Raw genomic sequence first — 22,127 nt, forward strand, 5'->3', positions numbered from 1 at the left:
CCCTCCCCCCGACTTATTGGCAGGACATTGCTCTCCAAGCTGCTGGGCTGCATTCCTGGCCACGTGCATGCTGCAGCTGCATGCAGGCACGTAGCATTTATTAGTAACATTATTGGCTACACTGGCCAAAAAAAGCCAATGGCCGATTTAATGCTAATTTTCCTTTTATTGGTGCTGATTTGATATATGACCGATATTAGTGCATCTCTACCCTACACCTTTACAGAGTCAAAGACATGAAAGTCCCATGGAAGTTTCTGACACAATTCCTGATGTATTTGGCATCAGCATTGACCTAAACTGTCTTACATATCTGCTTCTTTTGGAATTGCTTTGTTCTAGAGGTATGACCCAAAGCAAAAGAGATACTTAAGCCACAGATGACAAATCAGTGAAAGGGGCACTAGTTTCTCAGCCTGGTGTATAGTTGTGTGATAAAGCAAATGCTCTGCAGCATTCAGAATGCAGAAATCAACTGGAGAAGGATCAGTTTTGAAAAGGACCTTTTGAAAAGGACCAGTTCTCCTTTGGCTGTATGAATGTGGAGGGAGACTTGCATTTGTTTCCAGATTTTAGTTTTTCCTCCTGAATGCTGTTTCTTCCCAAAGACCCAAGAGTTCTAGGGGTTTTTTGTATGCTCCTTTCCAAACAACTTCACTTGACCCAAAAGAAGAATTGGAGTACTCAAAAACTAGTACTCGTGTAAGGAAATTGGTGCTGACTCTTCAGCTGTTCTTGTAAATAAAAATAAGACAGCAGGACCATTTGTTGCTGAAGCTCTGCATGTGTATGTACAAGATCGTAAGGAGCCGCATATCCTTTTGTTGCAAATGGAGCTGACCTTGTAACTTGCTAAGTGATACAGGGATTTTAAGTACAGGTGCATCAAAGATGAAACAGAGGGTAAAAAAAGGAGATAAAGCATGTGTTACACACATTTGTATATATCCAAAGCTTGCGTAGCTTCTGGTAGAAAGAGAATGCACTTTGGATAACAGACTTCAGGGAAGAAAGGGGACAGACAGTATCCAGTGGTAGGCACCCTTTGGGTGTGGATAAACTGCTTGACTTTTAAAAATAGTTAAGGGTTCATACTAGTCAAAGGGGTTATAAGAGAATCTCTTAGAGACATTGTGGATGAATTAAGTAAAAAGAAAAGTGGGTCTTTAATCAAGGAAAGAAAGTGAGAATAGTGGTGTCTGTAAGGATAATTGGCCGCTCTTAAATCTGTTTTTTGACAAGAAAGGTAAAGGAGAAACAGTTCGGACATCTAGGAGATGAAGGGGGGAAAAAAAGCAGATTTGAGTAAGCAAGTCGTAGATTCTACTTATGTTTTATGGGGTTGCTTAAACATGTCAATCCTGTTTCTGCTGTAGTGGTTCCCAAGTTCCCTCCTGCAAGCTCTCACATTTGCCAGCATTTAAGGTCTACACTGACAACTTACAGGCTGCAATTTTAAGCACGTGTTTAAGTGTTTGCTGTCTGAGGCCCAGGCACGTGTGAATTGCACCTTTAAAATGTAACATGTTAATCGCACCATAAATAGTAAGTGCTACATGTGCAGCTGATTTATGGTACCATAGTGGCAAACCAGCCACAGAGATGTTCCACAAACCATGTGAACCATCTTTGTGGCTCCTACTTAAATGGAATAAAATGTGTAGCATGCCCCATGTCTGTGCTGACAATCATTGGGATGGGGGTCAGTATCAGGGCTGGGACAGCCCCTGTCCTGATGTTGAAAGCAGGCTTCTGGGGGAGCAGGTTGCAAGGTTACCTGGGGGTGGGGAAGCAGAGGAGCTCCTTCCCCAACTCGGCAACCCCTGTGTCCAGCAGTCTTTCTTGATTTGTCCTACAGGCCTTGCAGGGCACGGCACTTTTTAAAATGCTGGGTCATGAGTCCTGGGGAGCCAAGGCACTTTAGACATCCCAGCCATGGAGACACCAGGATTCGGTAGCCTCTCCTCAACCTTGGTCACCATGTACCTGTGATGCCTAAAAGCCAGCTGTGCTGGGTGATGCAGGCATTGTGATTACAGATCTAATCCCCAGTCCCAACAAAGCACATAAGGCGTAGCAGGAGGCCCAGCTGTTGGGATGGGAGGTCCAATCCCATCATGCCATAAAGTGAACATCTGCCAGGCCCATGAAAGTCAGTGTTCAGCATCTTCAAAAAGTGTCTTGATGCCTGCCTTGCTGGGGTCATCTGACCCCAGCAGTCTTTCTTGCACAAATGCAGAGGGGTTGGACCTGATGATCTTGTAAGGTCCCTTTCAGCCCCTAACATCTATGAATCTTGCAGGACTGAGCCCTGGATATGTTGGCTGATTCAGGATCTCTGCTATAAAACTCAAAAACCCTTCTTTGCAGTGGTTTATATTGTCAGAGAGTATCTCCATGATCACAGTTTTTCATAATGCCTTTGTGCCATCAGTGATGAGGGGAAGAATGCAGTGAGCAGAATTAAATAAATAGGGACCTTTTGCAACTGCATCCCTACAGGAGATAAGTGATGAGGGCTGGTATTTGTTTTGAACTAGATACAAAAACACCTGTCTCAAATACTACTCTCTTTTTTTTGTGTGTGTGTGTGTGCTCTCATCAGAAATACGCTGATAAATTGGAAGACATTTGAAGGAAAGATCAGAAAGTAGTTAAAGGCCTAAAGTGTGTAGTGTTTAGTTTTGAAGAAAAATTTAGAGGTACACAATGTTTAGCTTGGCTAAGTGAAAACTAATGAGGTAATATGCCACTGAATGTTGGCAGGGCATGGATCTAGAGGAAGGATTGATACTTAGCTTAGGGAAACGTAAGTATGATGAGGAAATGTAGGCAGTTCGGATGGAGAAAAGTTAGGCAGTACTATGAAAAAATATTGAGAACTTAATTTCATAGTTTCTAGGGTCGGAAGGGACCTGAGCAGATCATCTAGTCCGACCCCCTGCCATGGCAGGAAAGAGTACTGGGGTCAAATGACCCCAGCAAAGTGTACGTCTAACCTCCTCTTAAAGACCCCCAGGGTAGGAGCCAGCACCACTTCTCTTGGAACCTGGTTCCAGATCCTAGCTGCCCTGACTGTGAAGTAGCACCTTCTGATATCTAGCCTAAACTTTTAGGTGGAGAATTTCCCCATCTAGCAGCATGATTTCAGTGGCTTTAAATGTTGCAGTGCCAACATTTTTGGTGACCAGTGGGATTTTTTTGCCCAATTGAAGCAGATTAGAAATATTTATAGACGTGATTTGAAAGTGTGATTTAATTTATTATAATAAATGCAGTATAATTCTAGTAGTTTGTTTTAAATGGCCTAATACTGTATTGTGAAGTGTGTTGTTGCATTAAGTAAAAGCCGAACGTTTCATAGATTTCATAGACGTTAGGGCTGGAAGGGACCTCGAGCTCATCGAGTCCAGCCCCCTACCTCCAGGGGCAGGCAGTCAGCTAGGGTCAAAGGATCCCAGCGAGATAAGCATCCAAACGTTTCTTAAAGGAGTCCAGAGTAGGTGCCTGCACCACCTCCTGGAGGGAGTCTATTCCAGGCCTGGGGGGCTCGGACAGTAAAGAAGTTTTTCCTCATTCAACCTAAAATGGTCTTGGTGGACTTAGTGACCGTTGTTCCTTGTCATCCCTTGGGGCGCTCTGGTGAACAGATGTCTCCCCAGATCCTGATGCACACCCCTGATGTACTTATAGGCTGCCACCAGGTCATGCCTGAGTCTGCGCTTTTCCAGGCTGAAGAGTCCCATGGCTCTCAGCCTCTCTTCATAAGGCCTGTTCTCCTGTCCTCTGATCATGCGCGTGGCTCTCCTCTGGACTCTCTCAAGCTTCTCAACAGCCTTCCTGAGTTGTGGAGCCCAGAATTGGATGCAGTACTCCAGCTGGGGCCCCACCAAGGCCAAGTGCAGCGGGATGATGAATCCTGAGATTTACTTGAGAAGCATCTATGGATGCAAGTCAGTCTGGTTTGCTTTACCAGCTGTGACATAGCATTGGTGGCTTATATTCATCTTGTGGTCAGTCATGACCCCCCGAGTCTCTTTCAGCCTTGGTGCTAGTGAGTGTAGCACTGCTGAGCATATAAGCATGCTGTGGGTTTGTTTTTTTCCCCCAAGGTGGAGTACCTTACATTTGTCAGTATTGAATGCCATCAAGTTGTTTCAGCTTGTCACTTTTCACCCTTTTGCAGAACTACTCTATGTCTGTATACCTTGTTCGTCAGCTTACATCAGCCATGCTGTTACAGAGGTTAAAAATGAAAGGTATCAGAAACCCAGATCATTCCAGAGCACTAAGTAAGTTTTATATGAATTTTTCTACTTTTTGGGGATGATAGGGCTTGATAGGTAGAAATGTTTAGAAATGGTAAAAGGATTTGCAGCATTGAGTGGAAGCACTGGATCCCCAGAGTAACTTGCAGTGCTGTTACTCTGATATCTTGCATTGCCCAACTGCTGTGCTTCCATCCAGCCCACCTGGTTGCTGTTGAGATCTTTCCCAAAAATGTTAGTAGCTCCTTCACAGTGTGGGCTCTCAGATGCAGTGTCCATTTGGGCTCTCCAGGTGAAAGGGGTGTCTTCAGCCCTTTGTGTGTTAAAGTTGTTGGGTTTTTTTTCCTTTTTTTCTTTTTGGAATAATTGTTTGACATAATTCTTTGGGGTGGCATAGGGTATTTGTTGTGCTTCTGCCCCCCATGCTCCCCCATGTATTTATTGTTTAGGGTCTGCTCCTCAACCCATTGGTGTGGTTCAGTGGTAGAATTGTTGTCTGCTCCATTCCTGGACAGGTATATAACTACAACCATTGAGGCACTGAATGTCTGGACTTGGTCCAGTCTTTGGCCTGTTTCAGTGCTCTAAAGAAGGGAAGGAAGGTCTGGGCAGCCTCCACTCCTTATTCCTGCCTAGATGTACACATCTGAAGTCCTGGCAACCTTTCACACCTCCAGAAGGATCAATGATTGCCTATTAGTATGCTCCTCAAATGAGTGCTACCTACTGTGGCTAGTCAGTGGAGCTGTTCCTGCTGGTAGTAAATACTTGGATTGCTAACATTTGCAGGATTGAGTTTTTAAATTAAGAAACTAGTACCCATTTGGTACCTGCTGCAAGCAGATCTTCACAATTTCTCACTTCAGATGGTGGCATGTGGAAAACAACACATACAAGCATCAGAGATGGTATTTTAATAATGTAGGTGTCCATGTATGACACTTCTTTTAATTTTTTTTATTTTAATAGTTAAAGAAAAACTTACTGCAGATCCTGATAGTGAAATTGCCACAACCAGTCTGCGGGTATCTCTAATGTGTCCTGTAAGTAGAGTTGAAGTAATTATATGTGCACGCTTTTTGTGTTTGAAGACTTAATTGTTTTTTGTGCAACTTTGAACTCCATGGTGCACATCACGAAAGGATCTGTGTTGCAAATTATTTTAATGGCTTTTATTTAGAGATTTAAAAGGCACTTACTGTGGATGAATACTAGCAACATTCAACAAGCTGGAGCATAAAAATGTGATGACCATCAAGTGCAGTGTAAAATAATACTTGGCTCTTGTTCACCTGTACATCTCGAGCCCTTCCAAATGGAAGGTCGGTATTGTTTCATCCTCTCTTTAGAGAGTGAAACTGACCTATTGAAAATCAAAATTTGCTTGCTTACAATCTTGAAGCAGGTAAATGGCAGATCTGGGGATAAAAATCTGATGTCCTTGCCTATGATATACCATGCTGCCACATCCTTTGTGAAGGTATCCAAACCCTGACTGCTTCTAGAGCAAGCCAAAACAAAACGCCTTTGTGAGCCGAAGTTCTTGGGTTTTGTTTCCACTTGGGTTTTGACCATGACAGTCATTTGCCTGCCCTGCCTAAGATGGGTACCATCAACATTGGCCAGAGGGAGCAAGCTTTGGGTAAAAGAATGGATGGACACGGATCTGACATCAGCTCCAGAAACGTGTGAAAGTCTGTGGCAGAACACTAACCTTGGCTGATCATCAGGTGGTTTTGGGACCGCACCAGGGCTTGAGTGGGCCCTGGCTCCCTCTGCCCTGACAAAAGTGCCTGATAAGCTGATAGTTGGCCGGCAAGGACTGTGCTGTGGCCAGTTTAAGTCCTGATCCAGGCAAAAATCTGCTGGTTGTCAGCTGGCTCTGGGAGCTCTGGCTTGGTAGGTCCCCAGGGACACCCCATGCTCAAATTGTTGGGCACCTTTTTACTGGTGCAGAGGAAGCCAGGATCACTGGTATGTAGGACTTGATTGGGATCTGATCCCCGATCCCAAAACTGTATGTCCTGCTTTGCATGTGTGGCTTGGCAGGAGGCACAATTTTTGGGATCGCAGATTGGGTTTCATTTTGCCATTTAACTGCAGCCCTGGTTTAGAAAGGAGTAGAGATTCTTATTCCATTATCTGGATTAGCTGTTTGCTTTTGTGTCCCTCCAGGTATTAACTGCTTCTACTTATTCCCTTTCTTCAGCAGAATCCTGTCCCTTGCCCCTTCCCTTCTATTTAAACTGTATGCCACTCTGTTCCCAGCATCTGCTGAAGTAGGTTGTTGCCTCTGACAGCTCATGACTCTTTGAACCAGGTAGGGCAGAGTGGCACCTTTTTAGAGATGTATCTTCTGCATGACTTGAGACTAACATAGCTAATAACTTACCTCTGCTCTACAGTTTTGTTCCCTCCTACAACGTGAGTGTAACACCAGTCCAGAGCTGAGGCTTGGCTGGTCAGGATTCACCAAGTATTTTAAGATCCTTAAGTAAGAGGTACAAAATAGAAATGATGATGGGAATAGTGTTCCAGTTATTTACTTAGGGAAAAGTGGGCCCAGCAGCAGAAAACTGACACCACTTTAAAAAATCTCTGCTGGGTTTTGACACCTGAATGATGACTCCACATGGGCAGCATGATCCCATTACCCTTTCTGTACACACATGCTGTTGACTTGAGCATTACAAGACCTCTGTATTGGGTGCTTGCTTACCAGTAGGAGACCATTTTACCATACTGATATGTGTTTGATCTCACTGTTATCTCTGAAAGACGGGAGCTTCCCTCCTGTCTTTTGGTTCTGATGCTCATTTCCAATGCATCTCCTGCAGCTGGGAAAGATGAGATTGACAATCCCATGTCGTGCTGTGACCTGCACACATCTACAGTGTTTTGATGCCGCTCTTTATCTACAAATGAATGAGAAGAAACCCACCTGGATTTGTCCTGTTTGTGATAAAAAGGCAGCTTACGAGAGTCTGATATTAGATGGGTAAGAGAGAGAGAGTGTGTGTGTGTCTTTTTAAATTTTTAGTTTTTAGCTAAATACAGCAGTTAAGGAAAACCTAACTAAAGAACAAAAACCTATGCTATGTTTGAACATTGAGACTTAGATTTAGGTAATAAGTTTTGACCACCTGACTTCCAAATTATTTCCTTAAGTATTTGTAGATACTAATCTAATTGGACCTTCATAACAGAAATCATTGTAGTAATTCATTCATAAAGCGCACACACTGTTTGCCTCAGCTCTGGAATATCATTTAGACTTGAGAGAGGGCAGTGCATCCTCTGGCACATGAAAGAAAATTAGCAGGCTTTACTTTGAAACCATCTTTTCAAATCAGACCCTAAAACATTTTGGAAGTGCTTAATACAAACCTTTGCTTTTTCTCTGTAGTCTTCACTATTCCGCTTCAAGGTCCATCCATGAATACCAGCAGTGCCCCAAAGTGGAGTGTGAGGGAGGGGCTGCAGTTTTCTTTACAGACCTGAAATCCTAGAGAATTAATCGGGACCTTAAACATTATTAGAATGTTGCTGTAATACCCCATGGTAGACTCGACTTCTCTCTCTAGCTTGTTTGATGCAGTTCAAATTCCATCAACTGCATCTTCTCACTTGGCTTGAGACTAGGAACAAAACTAAAGCAGCTTGTCTTTATTTTCCAGGCTCTTTATGGAAATACTTAATGAATGCTCTGATGTGGATGAGATTAAATTCCAAGAGGATGGTTCCTGGTGCCCTATGAGGCCTAAGAAGGAAGCTCTGAAAGTATCCAGTCCACCGTGCACCAAAATAGAAAGTATGTGTGTTAGAGTACTGAATGGCAAACAGATAAAAATAGATGCTGTCATGTCTTAGACTCTTAGGATACAGAAGTGCTAGGGTGGTACTACTGACACCCAAACTAATTCTTTATCCATTTACATTTTAAATGTACACCTGCTGCTTTGAAAGAAAAGCACCCAGCATTTTGCATGATTGTTCTGGGAAATGGAACACAGAGCTGCTCTAGATGACTCCGGGTTTCTAATTTTAATTTATGTGATTCCTAGTCTTTGATCTCGGAAAGCAGGGTCCTGATAACTACTCCCTATGTAGTAGTCAGGAAAGCCAGCTAAATTAAATTTGAGGCGTTGCACATGCTGCAGATGGCAGCTGCTGATAGCTGCAACTTTCTGAACAGCCATGCTTTTTATTTCTGTTCTCCAGGTTCCAGCGTTGTCAGCAAACCATGTTCTCTGACTGTGGCCAATGAGACAAATAAGAAGAAAGTTGATGTTATTGACTTGACGATAGAAAGCTCTTCTGATGAAGAGGAAGATCCTCCTGCCAAAAGGAAGTGCATATTTATGTCTGAAACGCAAGGAAGCCCGACCAAAGGGTTTGTTAATTTTAAAGTTAGTTGTTATTCTGTAATGTCTCATATGAACTGAAATGTGGATGAAGCTGTAATCTCTTGTGAATGGAGTTCCAAACTTCACAGGAGAATTTTGTTAGGCCTTTTCTTGCTGAAGGCTGTATTAATACAGTATCTTTGTACAGGCAAAGTGTAATTAAATAGTTTTACGTCACAGACTTGCACTGACTGTTGCTGTTTCCAGGAATGACCTCCCAAGAAAAGGCAATTGATGATAAGCTGATTGCAATAACAAGGGTTGTCCTCATGCCACAGGAGCTGAGGGACCATCCCGGTGCAAAATGCTAATGCATTCTTGCTAAACTAGTTTCTACTTTAAGATTTGAAAATGTATGGCAAATTAGCAAGGGGGGGGGGTAGGGAAGGGGTGCTGGTGTCCTCTGCCTCCCTAAATCCTTTTCTGCTGCCTCACTGTGCTGAAGTCCATTCTGCCAACCCTGGAAGGGAAGGGCTTTTACTTCGTACAAACATCTAGATTTTTCCTTGCAAAGTTTGCAGACAGCTGAACTTAAACAAGAATTCCCTGTCAGAAGAGGCCAAGAAATGCACCAAATGTTCAGTAGAGTAACAGAAGAGAGATTGGGAGTTAAGGCTAGAGGAGGCAAGAAGTCATCTTGCTAGAAACAGGTGGGCCATATTTATCCCTGGTGGAATGACATGGAAAATGCATTTTGATCTCTTCTTGTTAGGCATTAGCAGAAGTCCAGCTTGCCCTAGATCATATCTGGTTGGTCGCCTTTTATCCCTTGATTCGGAACTCCTAACTTGCAGCAACATGAACCAGCTTCTTTAGCAATGTCTCTTCCTCCTGCGTCCCTTCCATATCTACATGATTCAGCAGCTTTCCCCCAAGACCTTTCTCTGGGACTCCCTTGAGCCTGGGAAACCTCCAAATTCCCAGCTAACCATAGAAATGGTTTGCTAGGGTGACCGTTGTTAAAATTTGGTTTTTGTTCCACCCACAGACTACAGAGAGTTAAGCTTTGGGATTCACCAACTACTTAGAACTTTTTCCTAAAGTGTAAGTCATGGTGTAGTGGTTCATGTCTGTCTTTAAAAAAAAAAAAAAAAAAAAAAAAAAAAGGTATATTGTCACCTGTATGCCCCCCCAGATAACAACTACTACTACTATTACTACCTTTCTCTCTTCTTCAGTTGGTGGCAGTGCTAAGCAAGCCCTGCAGTCTCCACAGCCAATAAGATGTGGGGTTGTCCTTTGGCAAGTCTGTAGCTCAGATTATTTGTCTTAAACAATTCTCAGAAGTGACACCCCCCCTTCCCAATGCCATCACTTGAACAGTGGAGGAATCTTATCAGGAGGCATCTTCTCATATTACTGATTCCAGCTGAAAAGAGTTGTAAACATCACTTTCATTAGAAAATAAGAGGATAGCGGTGACTTCCCTTCCATAATGCAATAGCTGGTGCCACATGGCTCCTAGGATCCATGCCTGTTGCACATTGTTAGGAGATATTCCTCCTGCCCGCTTGCTGGGCACAGGGCACCAGAATATTAAATGTGTTGTGGCTTTTGAACAACAAATGCTAGTCTTTCAGGATATGACATTTTTCAGTGTGTAGTAATGTATGTGCCAGGTATAAGTTTCCTGTAGAAGTTTCTACCATGGACTTGAAGGTGCCAAAAAATCTTACTCAAATATTCAGGTGGATAGTTGGCCCAGTAAGTTACTGTACTTGTATTGCACCTCTGGAGAGCTGAATTTAACTCTGGTTTTAAGTTGCAAGTAAAAATGGGCTTGCTGTCAGATGCATATTGGTTATCTCTGCTCTAGTGAGAACAAATAATGCAGATGATAACCACCTCGATGATGCTAGAAGTCTGTATAGAAGAAGCAATATGTGGGGAAGCTTAAACATGTGCAGGCTTCCTGGCTTCAGCTGTGAGCCCATCATTTCCAGAGTACTCTGTTCACTTTTACACACACATATCCATTTCTTTCCTGGATGGTAGAGTGTTATAAATGACTCCAGCACTGTCCTTTGTTTTAATGCCAACTTGCTCTTATGTCACAGCTGCTGTTGAGAGACAAGATACGTTCATGTTATAATGAAGACTGTTATGAAAGAGGAGATTAGAGTGGAGTACTGTGTAGTGAGTAGCCACGCTCTAGTTGTGTTGTAACGTAATATAGTGACCTTGTGAATGAGAGTGCACTGTGGTGCATAATTTTCTCTCCCGTTAACTAACAGCCAGGTTGTTTGTAATTTCCCATGCTGTTTAAAACAGGGTTCTCATGTATCAACCACCTACTGTAAGAGTGCCCAGTGTGACAACGGTTGACCCTGCTGCTATTCCTCCATCATTAACAGACTACTCAGTACCATTCCACCACCCACCAATATCAAGTATTTCATCAGACTTGCCAGGTAGGTGATGGTTATTTTTAGCCTTTTCTGGTAGTTTTATTAATTGGTGGGGCGTCAGTATGAACTGATATGGTTTTGCCGTGCAGACTCGGATTAAACTGAGCACTGCACTAAAGCCATTTTAAAATTGGAGCAGTGCAGGCCAGTTTTTAGGCTCTTTCTAAGCTCAGATTCCGACTCTAGCTTCTGAAACGTTGGAAGTTCAAATCGACAGCTGCAGTTGGTGTGAGTTGGCTAGAAGAGGGTTCGCAATGAGATGAACAAGTCATCTGATTTTAACACATTTCTGGAAAGTACAGCAAGAAGAGTGTGCATCTTAATTTGCAACCATGCAGCTAACTTGTGTGCTTAAGCTAAGCCTATTGCTAGAGTAGGACAGACACCTTTTACTTTTAATTTTGAGCTGGTTGAGGTTGGTCCTAGTGGTAACTTCTAGACTAGGAAAAAGGTTAAGGTGAGCTACAATGTGTAAGCTGACCTCTATCGCCTTTCTTTACCTAGACATACCCTAAATGCCTATGATGTATTCTTCAACCCTGCTGCTAACTAGCAAACAAAAGGTGGGAATGCTGGTATTTTCTACCCTGGCTGTTCACAAAAAATGCTATTTGTGGGGACTCTGGGAACTCTTCTACCTACTGCATTGTATACAGCGCCTAGAAAAATGGTGGTTGACAGCAGGCTTCAAACTTGGATCAGTTTCTGTTCAACACCCCCATCCCCAAGCTGTCTTTCCTCCCTGTGACATCTGTGGCTTCTCCCCCTCTCTCTTTCAGCACCACCTTGATGATGGCAGTGGGGTACATCTCGTTCCCCTCATTTCACTGCTCTCTGGTTCCTTTATTGCTCCTTTTAAGAAAAACCAATGTCTTTCTAGACTGGACAGTTCAGAGGTTAGTCAAACCTTACCATGAACTGAAGCCTTACGGAGAGAATTAAGGATGAGCTGGAGTTCTAGCACACATCCAAATGGATCCCTTATGTCCATACGGGCCTCCTGCAAGTGTTTGTCGTAGGAAAGAGACCACTACCCAGAACTGGCTGGAGGGCAAGGGTCAGTGGGAGAGATGGAGCATGGGTTTTGCTGTAGCCCATTCCACTTGCCATTTCATTCTGGTGAACTGAGAAAGGCAAGGCCAAGGTCTTCAGAACTGAAAGACTGAAGTCTCTCTAGTATCAGGCTGCTACACTTCCAGCGCTTGAGCTCTTTCTGACAAAATATTGAGATGTAAAACAGTGGCCAAACTGCAGCTCCCAGGCTGTTTTGTTGTTGTTGTTTTTTGTTTTTTTTAAATAAGATTCCTGCTTTTTTTCACTTTTTTTTAAATTGATTTTTGATTTTTTTTTTTTTTTTTCTTCAATTCCTGCTTATTATTCATCCTGGGAAGTCATTCACTAACATCACTGCTGGAGCACTATGTGCTATGGTCTCTGGGGCATGTATGTCATGAAAGGGTTTTGGGGTTTTTTTCATGTCTAGCTTTCACCTGTGTCAAGACTTGGTTTGTGGCTAGGAGTGTTAAGAAGTTTCTATACCCCAGTGCAAAAGATGAGAAAATTTTAGTCCCTGCTCTTGAAGCTTATTGTTTGAACGGCTCACAGTGGCTTGTCCATTCCTTTTATTTGTCTAGACACAAAATGGGGTTGACTTTTTAGAACTGTGTCCTTGCTGGCTGTCACTGGGTAAAGGAAGAGAGTTGCTGCTTGCTTCTGAACTTGTGCATGTAGTCACCTTGTCTCATTTGAGGATCTCTAATAGAGAGAACTCTCCAAGTCCCATTTTGGCCAAGTCAGGTACAACAGCCAGTGAAACTTGCGTTTTGGACCAACAGTTCCATTTAAGCAACCACATTAAATAAAATTCATCCCAAAATTTCCAATGAACACCTCATCACCTCCCTTTCATTTAATTAAGCTCCACTTGTACTAGATTACTTCCCTTGCCCCATAATGTAGTTGGTTGAAATTAGTGTCACGTTTACCCTGCACTAAGTGCTTTATAGCTAACACATACTTTTTAAAATACTCTTTTTAAAACTATACCAAAACATTTAACTCATGGAAGAAATGGGAATTAATTTTATTCTTATCTTTTCTAGGTCTGGATTTTCTTTCACTAATTCCAGTCGATCCACAGGTATGTTTCTAGGCTACATTGGCATTTTAAACTTTTTTTAGTTTTTGTATTTCATGTTTGCTTGCTTAAAAATAGTAATCAGGACTAGCCAGGTGTATAGGAGGTGCCGTACAATCAATCCCATCTCAGACAGCACCTACCTAGTACTTGCATCTTTCTGAGAAAAATGCAGAACACTCCATGATGGGAAGTGTGAGTACTCTGCTAGTAAGGGAGGATGCTTCCTAGTAGATCGCTTATGGCCCTTTTCCCCTTTGCTCATAAGAACCTGCCCAAAATGTTCCCAGCACTTGCAGTAGAACCTGTTTGAACGGCTAGCGGTGCTGTGTATCCTTAAACGGCTACTCTGGCTGCATGCGAGTGGAAGAGGGTGAGCTTTGTCCACACTGAATTTTGCAGCGTTTCCGGTGTCATACAAGATGGAAGGTGCTGTGTATATATGGGAGGGGGCTGCAAGTTGTGGAGCAGACTTTGCACAAATGACAGATTGTTTGTAGCAACACAAGACCTTATTTTACACCTCTGTATTTCCCAATATAGTGCCAAATAACCAGCATCTTTAAGTGATGTTTGAACCAGCTTGGGCCTCTCAAATGAACGAGCAGGGTCTGCACTGTGGTGTTGTTGTTTTTGGCTTGCTTGTGTACTGGTGTGCAGACCTCTGATTCTTACTGTGTATTGTGTGTTGTTGCAGTGAGGTTGTTGTAGCTTGCTTACTATATATAAGGGAAATGTATCTTCAGTGCATACATTTCCCTTGTGCAGCTAGTCTCTTCCTTATCGGCATCATTGTTTGTTTCAAGCAGTACTGTGCTCCTATGTTTTTGGATAGTCTCACCTCAACATTAACAAGCAACACCCCTGGCAGCATCATCACCTCAACCAGCCACCACGAGAGCAGCACTCACGTTAGTTCTTCAAGCAGGAGCGAGACCGGAGTCATAACTAGTAGCGGAAGCAGCATTCCCGACATCATCTCATTAGACTGAAACCCTGGGCAGCAAGAAACTGGAGGAGCAATCGCACAGAGCTGCTCACCATAACCGAGGCACGCAACTTCAGCATCTCGGAAGTTATTTTGATATTTATTGAAAGACAGATGGCATCTGTTGCTTTCTGAAAGTGGCGATTTTTTAAATTAACTACAGTGACAGTAGGAACTGAAGTGATTAGACTCTGTTGGTTTTTTTTTGTTTGTTTGTTTTTCCCCCCGCTCGGAAGAGAAAAACTTGGAATAAAAAGAAACCCATTCGGAACAGGCCCACTACCCTGTCCAGCTTGTTCTGGGGAAACGCTTGGTTTTGTTGCCAGATGGATTCCACAAGTGGTTTTGTATTTTTGTTGTAATACACAGCAATAATGTAAAAAGAAAAAGAAAACTTTTTTTTTTTTTTTTTTTAAATAATGGCACTTAACCGCTCTAGGAGGACAAGAGCATATATTTATCCCAGATACAAGAACAAGGTGCAGAAGTATGCATTGCCGAACTTTTAATCCTTTCACTGGGGCCTGTAATAAACTTCATTTGAGAGAATGAAGCTTTGTGAAATAGCCATGACTTGTGTTTATATTTGTTTAGGTTGTTCCCTACCTCCTCCTTACCCTGGAAAATACTTCCGTGAATTGTTTGATGGGTTTTTTCCCCCGACTTCATGTTGTTCGCTTACAAACGCAAACAAAATCCTAAACTGTGACTACTTCCTCTTCCTAGCGGACTTTTAGAGAAAAAGAAAACTATGCAAATCCTGTATCATCCACACACCTCTGTGCGTTGTCAATTCATAGTGTAAAAGCATTACTATGCAGAGCCTGGCTGTAGACCTTCTTAATTTCTGGTTAAACCTCTTGTATCAAGTGAAACACAAGTGCTTGTTCAAACAACTAACTCCTTGTTTTCTTTCTAAAACTACCTAACCAGAACAGATGGTCAAATTGAGCCGCAAGCCTTTCTGTGCAGCTCTTGCAGTTGCCAAGAAGCTACTTAATTTTTTTATCCCATTCTTTGTCCAGTGGAGGATCATTCTTGAGCCTGTATGTTGCCCAAGGTTGACTTTACTGGTGTGCTTAAATGACTAACGACCTTCCTTTTTTTAGGGTTGCCGCATGGTTTCCCACACTGTGGGAAAGTAATTGTTGTCTGTCCATTGCTGTGTTGCTAGCTGTCCACAGACTCCTGTAATTGCATCCTCAAATGATTGTAGGCACTTACTGTCCCTGCACAACCAAAAACTATATATGTAATGAGATCTCATCTCATATATATGAGATCTAATTGTACATGCTCCTAGTAGTTTGGCTGACCTAAGGATTTGCTGATTCGATTTGAAATGAACCCTTTTCCATCCCCTCTCCCGTAAGTTGTTTTCTTTGGTTGCCCTCTGCTGCTTCATTTGTGTAGTTGCCAGAAGTGTACACAGTATTCACGCTGCTGCATCCAGATGTCATGAGACCAGGAAAGGAATGAGGAAGTGCTTTTGCTTCAGAACTGGAATTGCGTTATTGCTGTATCTTTTGCATATCTTGACATGACCACTTTGCCAAGTGTTGTGCTTCATGAGTATCTATTTAAAATTCTTCAGGTAGCAACCAGTTTTCACTCATCACTTAATCTTGCTACATTTCCTGCCCTTTCCCCAACTTTGTCTTTTCACTAAGTGGGGGAGATGCTTGCCTTCCACAGTTGTAGGCATATGCATGGCAGTTACCATGGTATCCGAACCACGTATGCAGAGAAGGCTGATTGTAGAGCCCTCTGCCAATCCTCCTCCATGTTCTCTGCATCGCTGAGCCTTTTTTATTTGTATGATCTTTTAGCTCTTGTTCAGCTTGTCTTAATAGAGCAGCCACTATTTTCCCCCACTTTGTCTTCTAGTTTTGTACCTGTCAGTGATCAAGCTTTTTTTTTTTTTTTTTTTTGGTCCCCCTGGCGTGATTTATGCTTAATAAAGCCATGCTGCTTGTTGTTTGGTTGTAGGTGACTAGTTGCTCCTCGGTACCAACTTCCTAATGAACTGAAGGAAAACCAGCAGAGTTGTACTAGCTGATATTCAATCCACGGTTCAACAGTTGGCATCTCTGAAGGAAAACCAGGGTTACTTAATCATTGCTGTAGAAGCTCATGATGAAATGGTGTCACTGTCTCAGTACTTACAAACTGACATGGGCCAAATGCGTGCATCTGCTTGGCTTGGAGGGAGAGTACTCCTTTTTTTAGTGCTTGTGCTGCTCCGAGTGCTCAGTACTTCCCTCCTATCAAGCAGCCCAAATCAATGCAGCTGGAGACAAATTTCCAACTTGGCATTTTCTGGGGGAGGGCTTGGTTGCATGCAAGTCTCTTGCTGCACAAGAAGTTTGTGGTCATTTTCACTTACTGCAGTGTTTTTTCCACCAACTCAGGCTGTGTTACTACTAAAGTCCTTATTTGAAATAAGCTGCCTCATATGAAGGGGTGTTGGTTTTCCCTAAACAACTGAAGAGCCCATGGTACTTAGCTCCACGTAGCTGGAGCCCAGCTGTTAAATGGGAAGCTTTCCTTCTCCTCAGTGCATGCCCATTTTAGCAGCAAAATAGCTACCAGGAAACTGGTCCGTGGACCAAAATTTGAAGCATCAGCTAGACAACAGCAAGTGAACTGTGCACCACTGAAGTCTATGGGATGGAGGGAAGCACTACCTCTAGCCAGCAGTAAAAGGTACCTTTCAAGTCATGTAGGAGGATCCTGCCCCCAAAAAAGTACATTAAGTTCTTGGTTGTAAAAGAATTGCCCAGCAGTTGACTTACCACCACACCAGCCTGATTGCCCATGGACCTGTAGCAGGGTGAGGTAGCTCATTTCCAGGTAGCCATAATAACACACCTCTGCCTTGTGTAGTGTTGTATGAAAGTACTGAGGCAAGCTGCTCATGCATGTCTATAAGGTGTGTTACCTTATGCATGAGGTTTACAGCCACAGCATTTGGTACTTGTGGAATAACAGCCCCCTGCTAGTTCTACCCACATGTGCACCACGCATCAGGCTGTCCTGATGGGTCTTGCAAGCTTCCTTCCCTGCCTGCAGCATCCTCTGCCCTTGCACATTCCTGAAAAGACGGTCAGCATTTTTCTGAATTATTCCCACTTGTGAAGAAATGTCATGACTGGAGATGCACAAGCCTGAGCAGCATGCTGGAGTGGCAAAACCAGCTGCAGGTGGGCAAGAAGTTCATCCTTAAGGAAAGACAAGCTGTTGCACAGTGTACCACTACCTGCTTTAATAGAAAGGCTCTGTTCTCCACATCATTAAGAGGTCTACTGTACCTCTCCTCTTCCACTAAGCTCCCACACTAGAATTACCTGGTTTTGTAACCAGGCGCACCTTTACCAGGTTCGGTTGTTATATTACCCATGAGGATACAAACAAACAAACAGATTAGGACAGCAGGTTAAAACCTTTTCTTCTATCTGCAAACAGTTAATCAACAAATTCATAGCATCAAGGTAGCAAATGCAAATACAGAAGTAGAAAAGTACTTAGAAAACATTATCCATGGAACCTGCAGCTGTGCAGGGAGCTATCTAGGCCTGCCCACAGGAGGTGCTCCCACCTAGGATGCAGGAAACCTCAATTCAAATCCTACCAGCTATGTGCACTCAAGCAACTGGTTCATTTTATATTCAGAGTAGGAGAATTTTTCAGCCTCTCCCTGTATAAAAACTACTTGGAACAAGAAACCCAACTTCCCATGTCCTAAGAGTCAGTATGTTCTTTTGGGGGGGGGGGGAGTAAAACTGCTTCAGAAGAAAACACCTGACATGGGTAGCTTGACAGCCCAGCAAGCAGGGCACTCTGAGGTAGAAGACCAGCATTCAAATCCAGTCAGGCAGAGGAGAGACTTGAGTCAGTCTCCCACAGGGGGGCTATATGGCATAAGGGGTCACCATCTTGTATTTTGTGGGAGGGATGCACAGCAGGTTGTCTATCAGCTAGTCTGAACCCCACTTGGAGGAAGGGGGGCCTAGCACCAGGAATTTAAACATCCAGCTAGTTGGAAGTTACAAATGCTTACCTACATTGTGAATGCCAGCACCTAAAGAAACACCTGAGTTCCAGGCACACTTATCACTAGTCTGGAACATGCCTTTTTGAAGAAGGAAACTAAACTAAATGCGATGCTAAGAAAAATCCAAATGAACCGTTCTGCAGGAATTCTTGTATTATGTCAAATGGACATAACAGCCTCCAACCTGGGAAGCAACTAGGAAAGAAAGTACAATGTACGAATCTTTAGGCAAGTAATTCCTACATGTTTTATCCAACTTGTAAAAACTGTAAAAGAGTTGCAAGCAAGAATAACCTCAGAAGTCCATCAACTTAACACTTAATTATTTTATTTACTTCTTTAGTAGGTGATCATGACATAATTGCAATGTGTTGGCTTGTGTTTGTATTCAATGTGGTGGTCTCAAGCTTCCCACTTCCCTCCTGGTTTCATGAGGAAATGTAATATGAAGCCAGGCATTGTAACGTATGACGAGTGGAGGATGTGGTTACAACTTATCTAAGAAGTTGTCCAGAGGTGGGATACCCTCCTTCAAGCCTTTACGCTTACGTGTTTCAGCCACAACTTGACAAGGACGAGAATTTATATCGTAAGGATCTCCAGGCAGAATCTGCCAATGATCAAAGACACACTGGGGGAAAGCCTGACCACCAGTGTTAGACCTCAAGTCAGCAGTGAAACCTGGTGAAGGATGGAAGAGAGAGTCAGGTTACTTGGAAAATACTTTCTTTGTTATCTTTGTCGAGGTTCTGAATCCTCGTAGTTTTTGCAACCATTACATTGGGCAACAAAATTTTTAGCTGTTTTGAGGCCAAGTTAATCCAAACCTGGGCATGTGGCCGGACCCACAAAAGCCAAAAGGGTTAGTTAAATTAGTCTGTCACATTTTTATCATGACATGGTCCAGTGCTGAATGCTCTCTTAGCACATCAACTGCAGGTAAGTGAAGCACTTGTAGAATTAAGCAGATCATCTCCCCTGTTCCCAACACCATCTATTCTTTCCTTCCAGTTCCCCACTGGAAAGCGGTAGAACCAAAACCAGGTCACAAAAGTCTTAAAAGAGAACAGAGCAGTCCTAGTTTGCCCTTTCCTTTCTGACAGCTACTGTGCCTGCTTGCCCTGCGATTAACCCAACATGACATTAACTTAACTCTACTGTGATCACACTGTTTTAAACAGCTGCAGCTAAGCTACAGTGGGTCCTGGCACCTTGGGAAGAGGATGTGTCTCCTTCTACAGGCCTGGTTGGTACAGCTATGTCTGGAATCTCTTGAACCAGACAGAGATGCAGTTTACACAAGCAAAATAACTCTAGCTATTACAGCCTATACCAGGTTCTCCAAGACAGTAACCTGTACTAGCCAAAAGTCCTTGTATGTTGGTCTAACAGCATCAGACTTCACTGTTATAACTGTCTGCTGGAAAGACACATACCAAAACATAAACCTCACTCTCTCTCACTGCATCTCCGTCACAGGAAATTAGGGCTGGAAGATACCTCATGAGGCCTAGTGCAACCTCCTACTCGAGGCAGGATCAGCCCTATCTAAACTGATCTTAAAAGCTTTCAAGGATGGGGTTTCCACAACCCGCATGTCCCAAGCACTTCTCTGTACTTAAAGGATACAAATCTCAAGTGTGTCAATTAAAGAAGGACAACTAGCTCATTCAGCATTTGCCCCTTCCATCACCAAGTGCTGCTTCTTCCTTGCCAGCCCAAGTGTATTCAGCCACATTAAGACAGATTTCAGTATTTAAGAACATCATCTCACGCCGTGTCAATAGGAAACATCAATTTTTGGCATCTTTGCTTTACCAGCTCCAATGAAGTTTAACTTAGTTGAGAATCTGTCCCTTTAGTTTTTAAATTTAAACCAAAAAAAAATAAAGATTTCTAATCCAGTACCACAAACTAGAGTCCTTTCAAGGTCCAGCTTGCTGTGGAGTAGAAGGGGCCTCAGCTCACATTTTTAGTAAGCATATTTAGGCTCCATCTACACATTAACTGGTTAATCACGCCTTAAGTGTAATTGCACCGTAAGCGGCTGCCTGGCCACACATTCAATCAGTTTATGACATGACAGAAACAAAATTACTCCACAAACTGCATAATAACAGCATGTTAGGAAGCAGCTACAAAGTTAAGTGAACATGTGGCCAGGGACCCCTGTGGCTGGAAGCCCTATCAGTTGAGGGGGTCTCAGCTGCAGAAGCTTGCTTCTTTGGCAGTAAGGCATGATGGGATCTGATTTGAGATCCCACAAATGACACCTGCCATGCAAAGAAGGCATTGTGTGGATTGTGCATTAAATCCCAGCATGCCTTTACCTGCATGTGTAGAGGGGGCTTAGATTTTAAATGAGTGTCCTGGTAAACATGAAACACTTTTGAACTGCAGAGAAGTTGTTGCACATCAGCAAGTGGTGCCAAAGAGGACTTGATGCCCGCTGGAGTGGACTGCCTTCCTGTCAGACTTGGGGGGAAAAGGGGAACTACTACTTTTGAGGTAATGAACTGATAAAGCAGAAAATGCAGGAAGGTGACAGAAAATGTGAGATTTCCCATTTGATTAATGCCAGTTAATCACGTGGGGTGCCACAGCTATCAGTAGGCACGCTTAGAGAGAACAGGACCATCTTACCAAAAGACTCATTTACAGGTAGATAAGCCTTGACCACAAACATTGGGGTTCCTGCCACTTGGGATTCTTCAAAGACGTGACCCCGTTTCCTATTCAACACACCATAGATCCCGCCAACCACTTGTTCTGGGCACTATGAAGAGAATTGGTATCAAGTTAGATGCATGCAACAACTGTTTGACATTAAGTACAGCAATGGGAAAAAAACCAGACAAATCACACCTAATGGTCCCCACTAGATCTGTCTCCCTCTTCCATCTAGTCTCTCTAAGATACTTCCTGAAAAGCACATCAATCACCGGTCTCGGCACCAGTCAGAGGTGGTAAAACTCGGGGACCTGGGACAGACTGGATTACAGCATGTCTGTACAATGGTGCCCAGAGGTGACAAGCTCAAAGTACTTTAGCTTTCTGCCTATGGAAAACAAGAAGCCTCCATATCTTGACAACAAGGCAAGCTACTTTGGTATGCAAGGCCCCACCAATTGTACAGCCTAACAACATACTTAAAAGGAGGTGGAAGCACCCTGTTTTGACACATTTAAAGATACTGTTAGGGATGCTGTAAAAAAACCTGTTTTTCAGTAATAGTCCCAAGAGGAGTAAATTCTACATTGCAAGACATTGATTATAGTGTGGTAAACAGAGGGGCAATAAGCTGATGTAAGATGTAGACTTAAGAGATTTCTGATTTAAAAAACAACTAGAATACATTTCTGAAGTACAGCCAGGATGAAGCGCACCTTCTTTCCTTTAATGGTATGTGTACTGACTACTCTAGCAAGAGATGGATACTTTTAAAACTAACAAGAATCTCTTGTATACAAAAATGTTATTCACTAAACCAAGTGGCTTGTATTTTCTTGGTTGGGGGTAGGGAAGGGATTACTGTTCAGGCAGGTCAAAACTTAAAAAAAAAACAAATGCTAAGTCTACAGAGATGTATTTAGCAACACAGAGCCTCCTCAATTGTTCTTATTTCTATCCCCTTTCTGGTACTTGGGATATCTACATGCAGTTCCTGTTTTCAAGGAGTCATCTGCTGCTTGTTCCAGGTTCCCCATGCATGGCCACAGTGACAAGAGCATGGAAGGGCAAAGCAGGACGGTTTTGGTTTCCATGAGATGCATAGGCAGTTTACAAAGAACAGTGAATTCATCCCGCTGCGTCTAGCCACTGCTGTTCAATTTCTCCCTGATTCAGAATTGTACAACTCAAAAGTA

General features: G+C 43.0%; 2 protein-coding genes across 9 annotated transcripts in view; one reads left to right on the plus strand and one right to left on the minus strand.

Annotated features, from left to right (window-relative positions):
• Nucleotides 1-14,981, plus strand: part of PIAS2 (protein inhibitor of activated STAT 2) — a 46,580-nt gene extending 31,599 nt beyond the window's left edge. For 2 of the 8 annotated variants that reach the window (XM_019531803.1, XM_019531806.1), the window contains exons 7-14: nt 4,187-4,292; nt 5,238-5,311; nt 7,106-7,266; nt 7,946-8,079; nt 8,490-8,661; nt 10,946-11,085; nt 13,185-13,222; nt 14,026-14,981. In XM_019531803.1, coding sequence (XP_019387348.1) covers nt 4,187-4,292; nt 5,238-5,311; nt 7,106-7,266; nt 7,946-8,079; nt 8,490-8,661; nt 10,946-11,085; nt 13,185-13,222; nt 14,026-14,211 — 1,011 coding nt within the window. In that variant the 3' untranslated portion in view covers nt 14,212-14,981. Of the gene's footprint in view, nt 1-4,186; nt 4,293-5,237; nt 5,312-7,105; nt 7,267-7,945; nt 8,080-8,489; nt 8,662-9,188; nt 9,325-10,945; nt 11,086-11,586; nt 11,646-11,861; nt 11,979-13,184; nt 13,223-14,025 lie in introns of those variants that run through there. The other 6 variants (XR_002100351.1, XR_002100352.1, XM_019531804.1 and 3 more) reach the window with 6 other exon arrangements.
• A 3,586-nt stretch (nt 14,982-18,567) lies between these two features.
• The window catches only part of LOC109307743 (elongation factor 2-like), a 28,680-nt gene continuing 25,120 nt past the window's right edge, over nt 18,568-22,127 (minus strand). Inside the window, exons 14-15 of the mRNA XM_019531802.1 lie at nt 20,905-21,037; nt 18,568-18,942 (exon numbers count right to left, since the gene is read on the minus strand). Coding sequence (XP_019387347.1) covers nt 18,749-18,942; nt 20,905-21,037 — 327 coding nt within the window. The 3' untranslated portion in view covers nt 18,568-18,748. The remainder of the gene's footprint in view (nt 18,943-20,904; nt 21,038-22,127) is intronic.

The sequence above is a fragment of the Crocodylus porosus genome, unplaced genomic scaffold (genome assembly GCF_001723895.1).
Source record: "Crocodylus porosus isolate Cpor-Errol unplaced genomic scaffold, CroPor_comp1, whole genome shotgun sequence".
NCBI classification, from domain to species: domain Eukaryota; kingdom Metazoa; phylum Chordata; order Crocodylia; family Crocodylidae; genus Crocodylus; species Crocodylus porosus.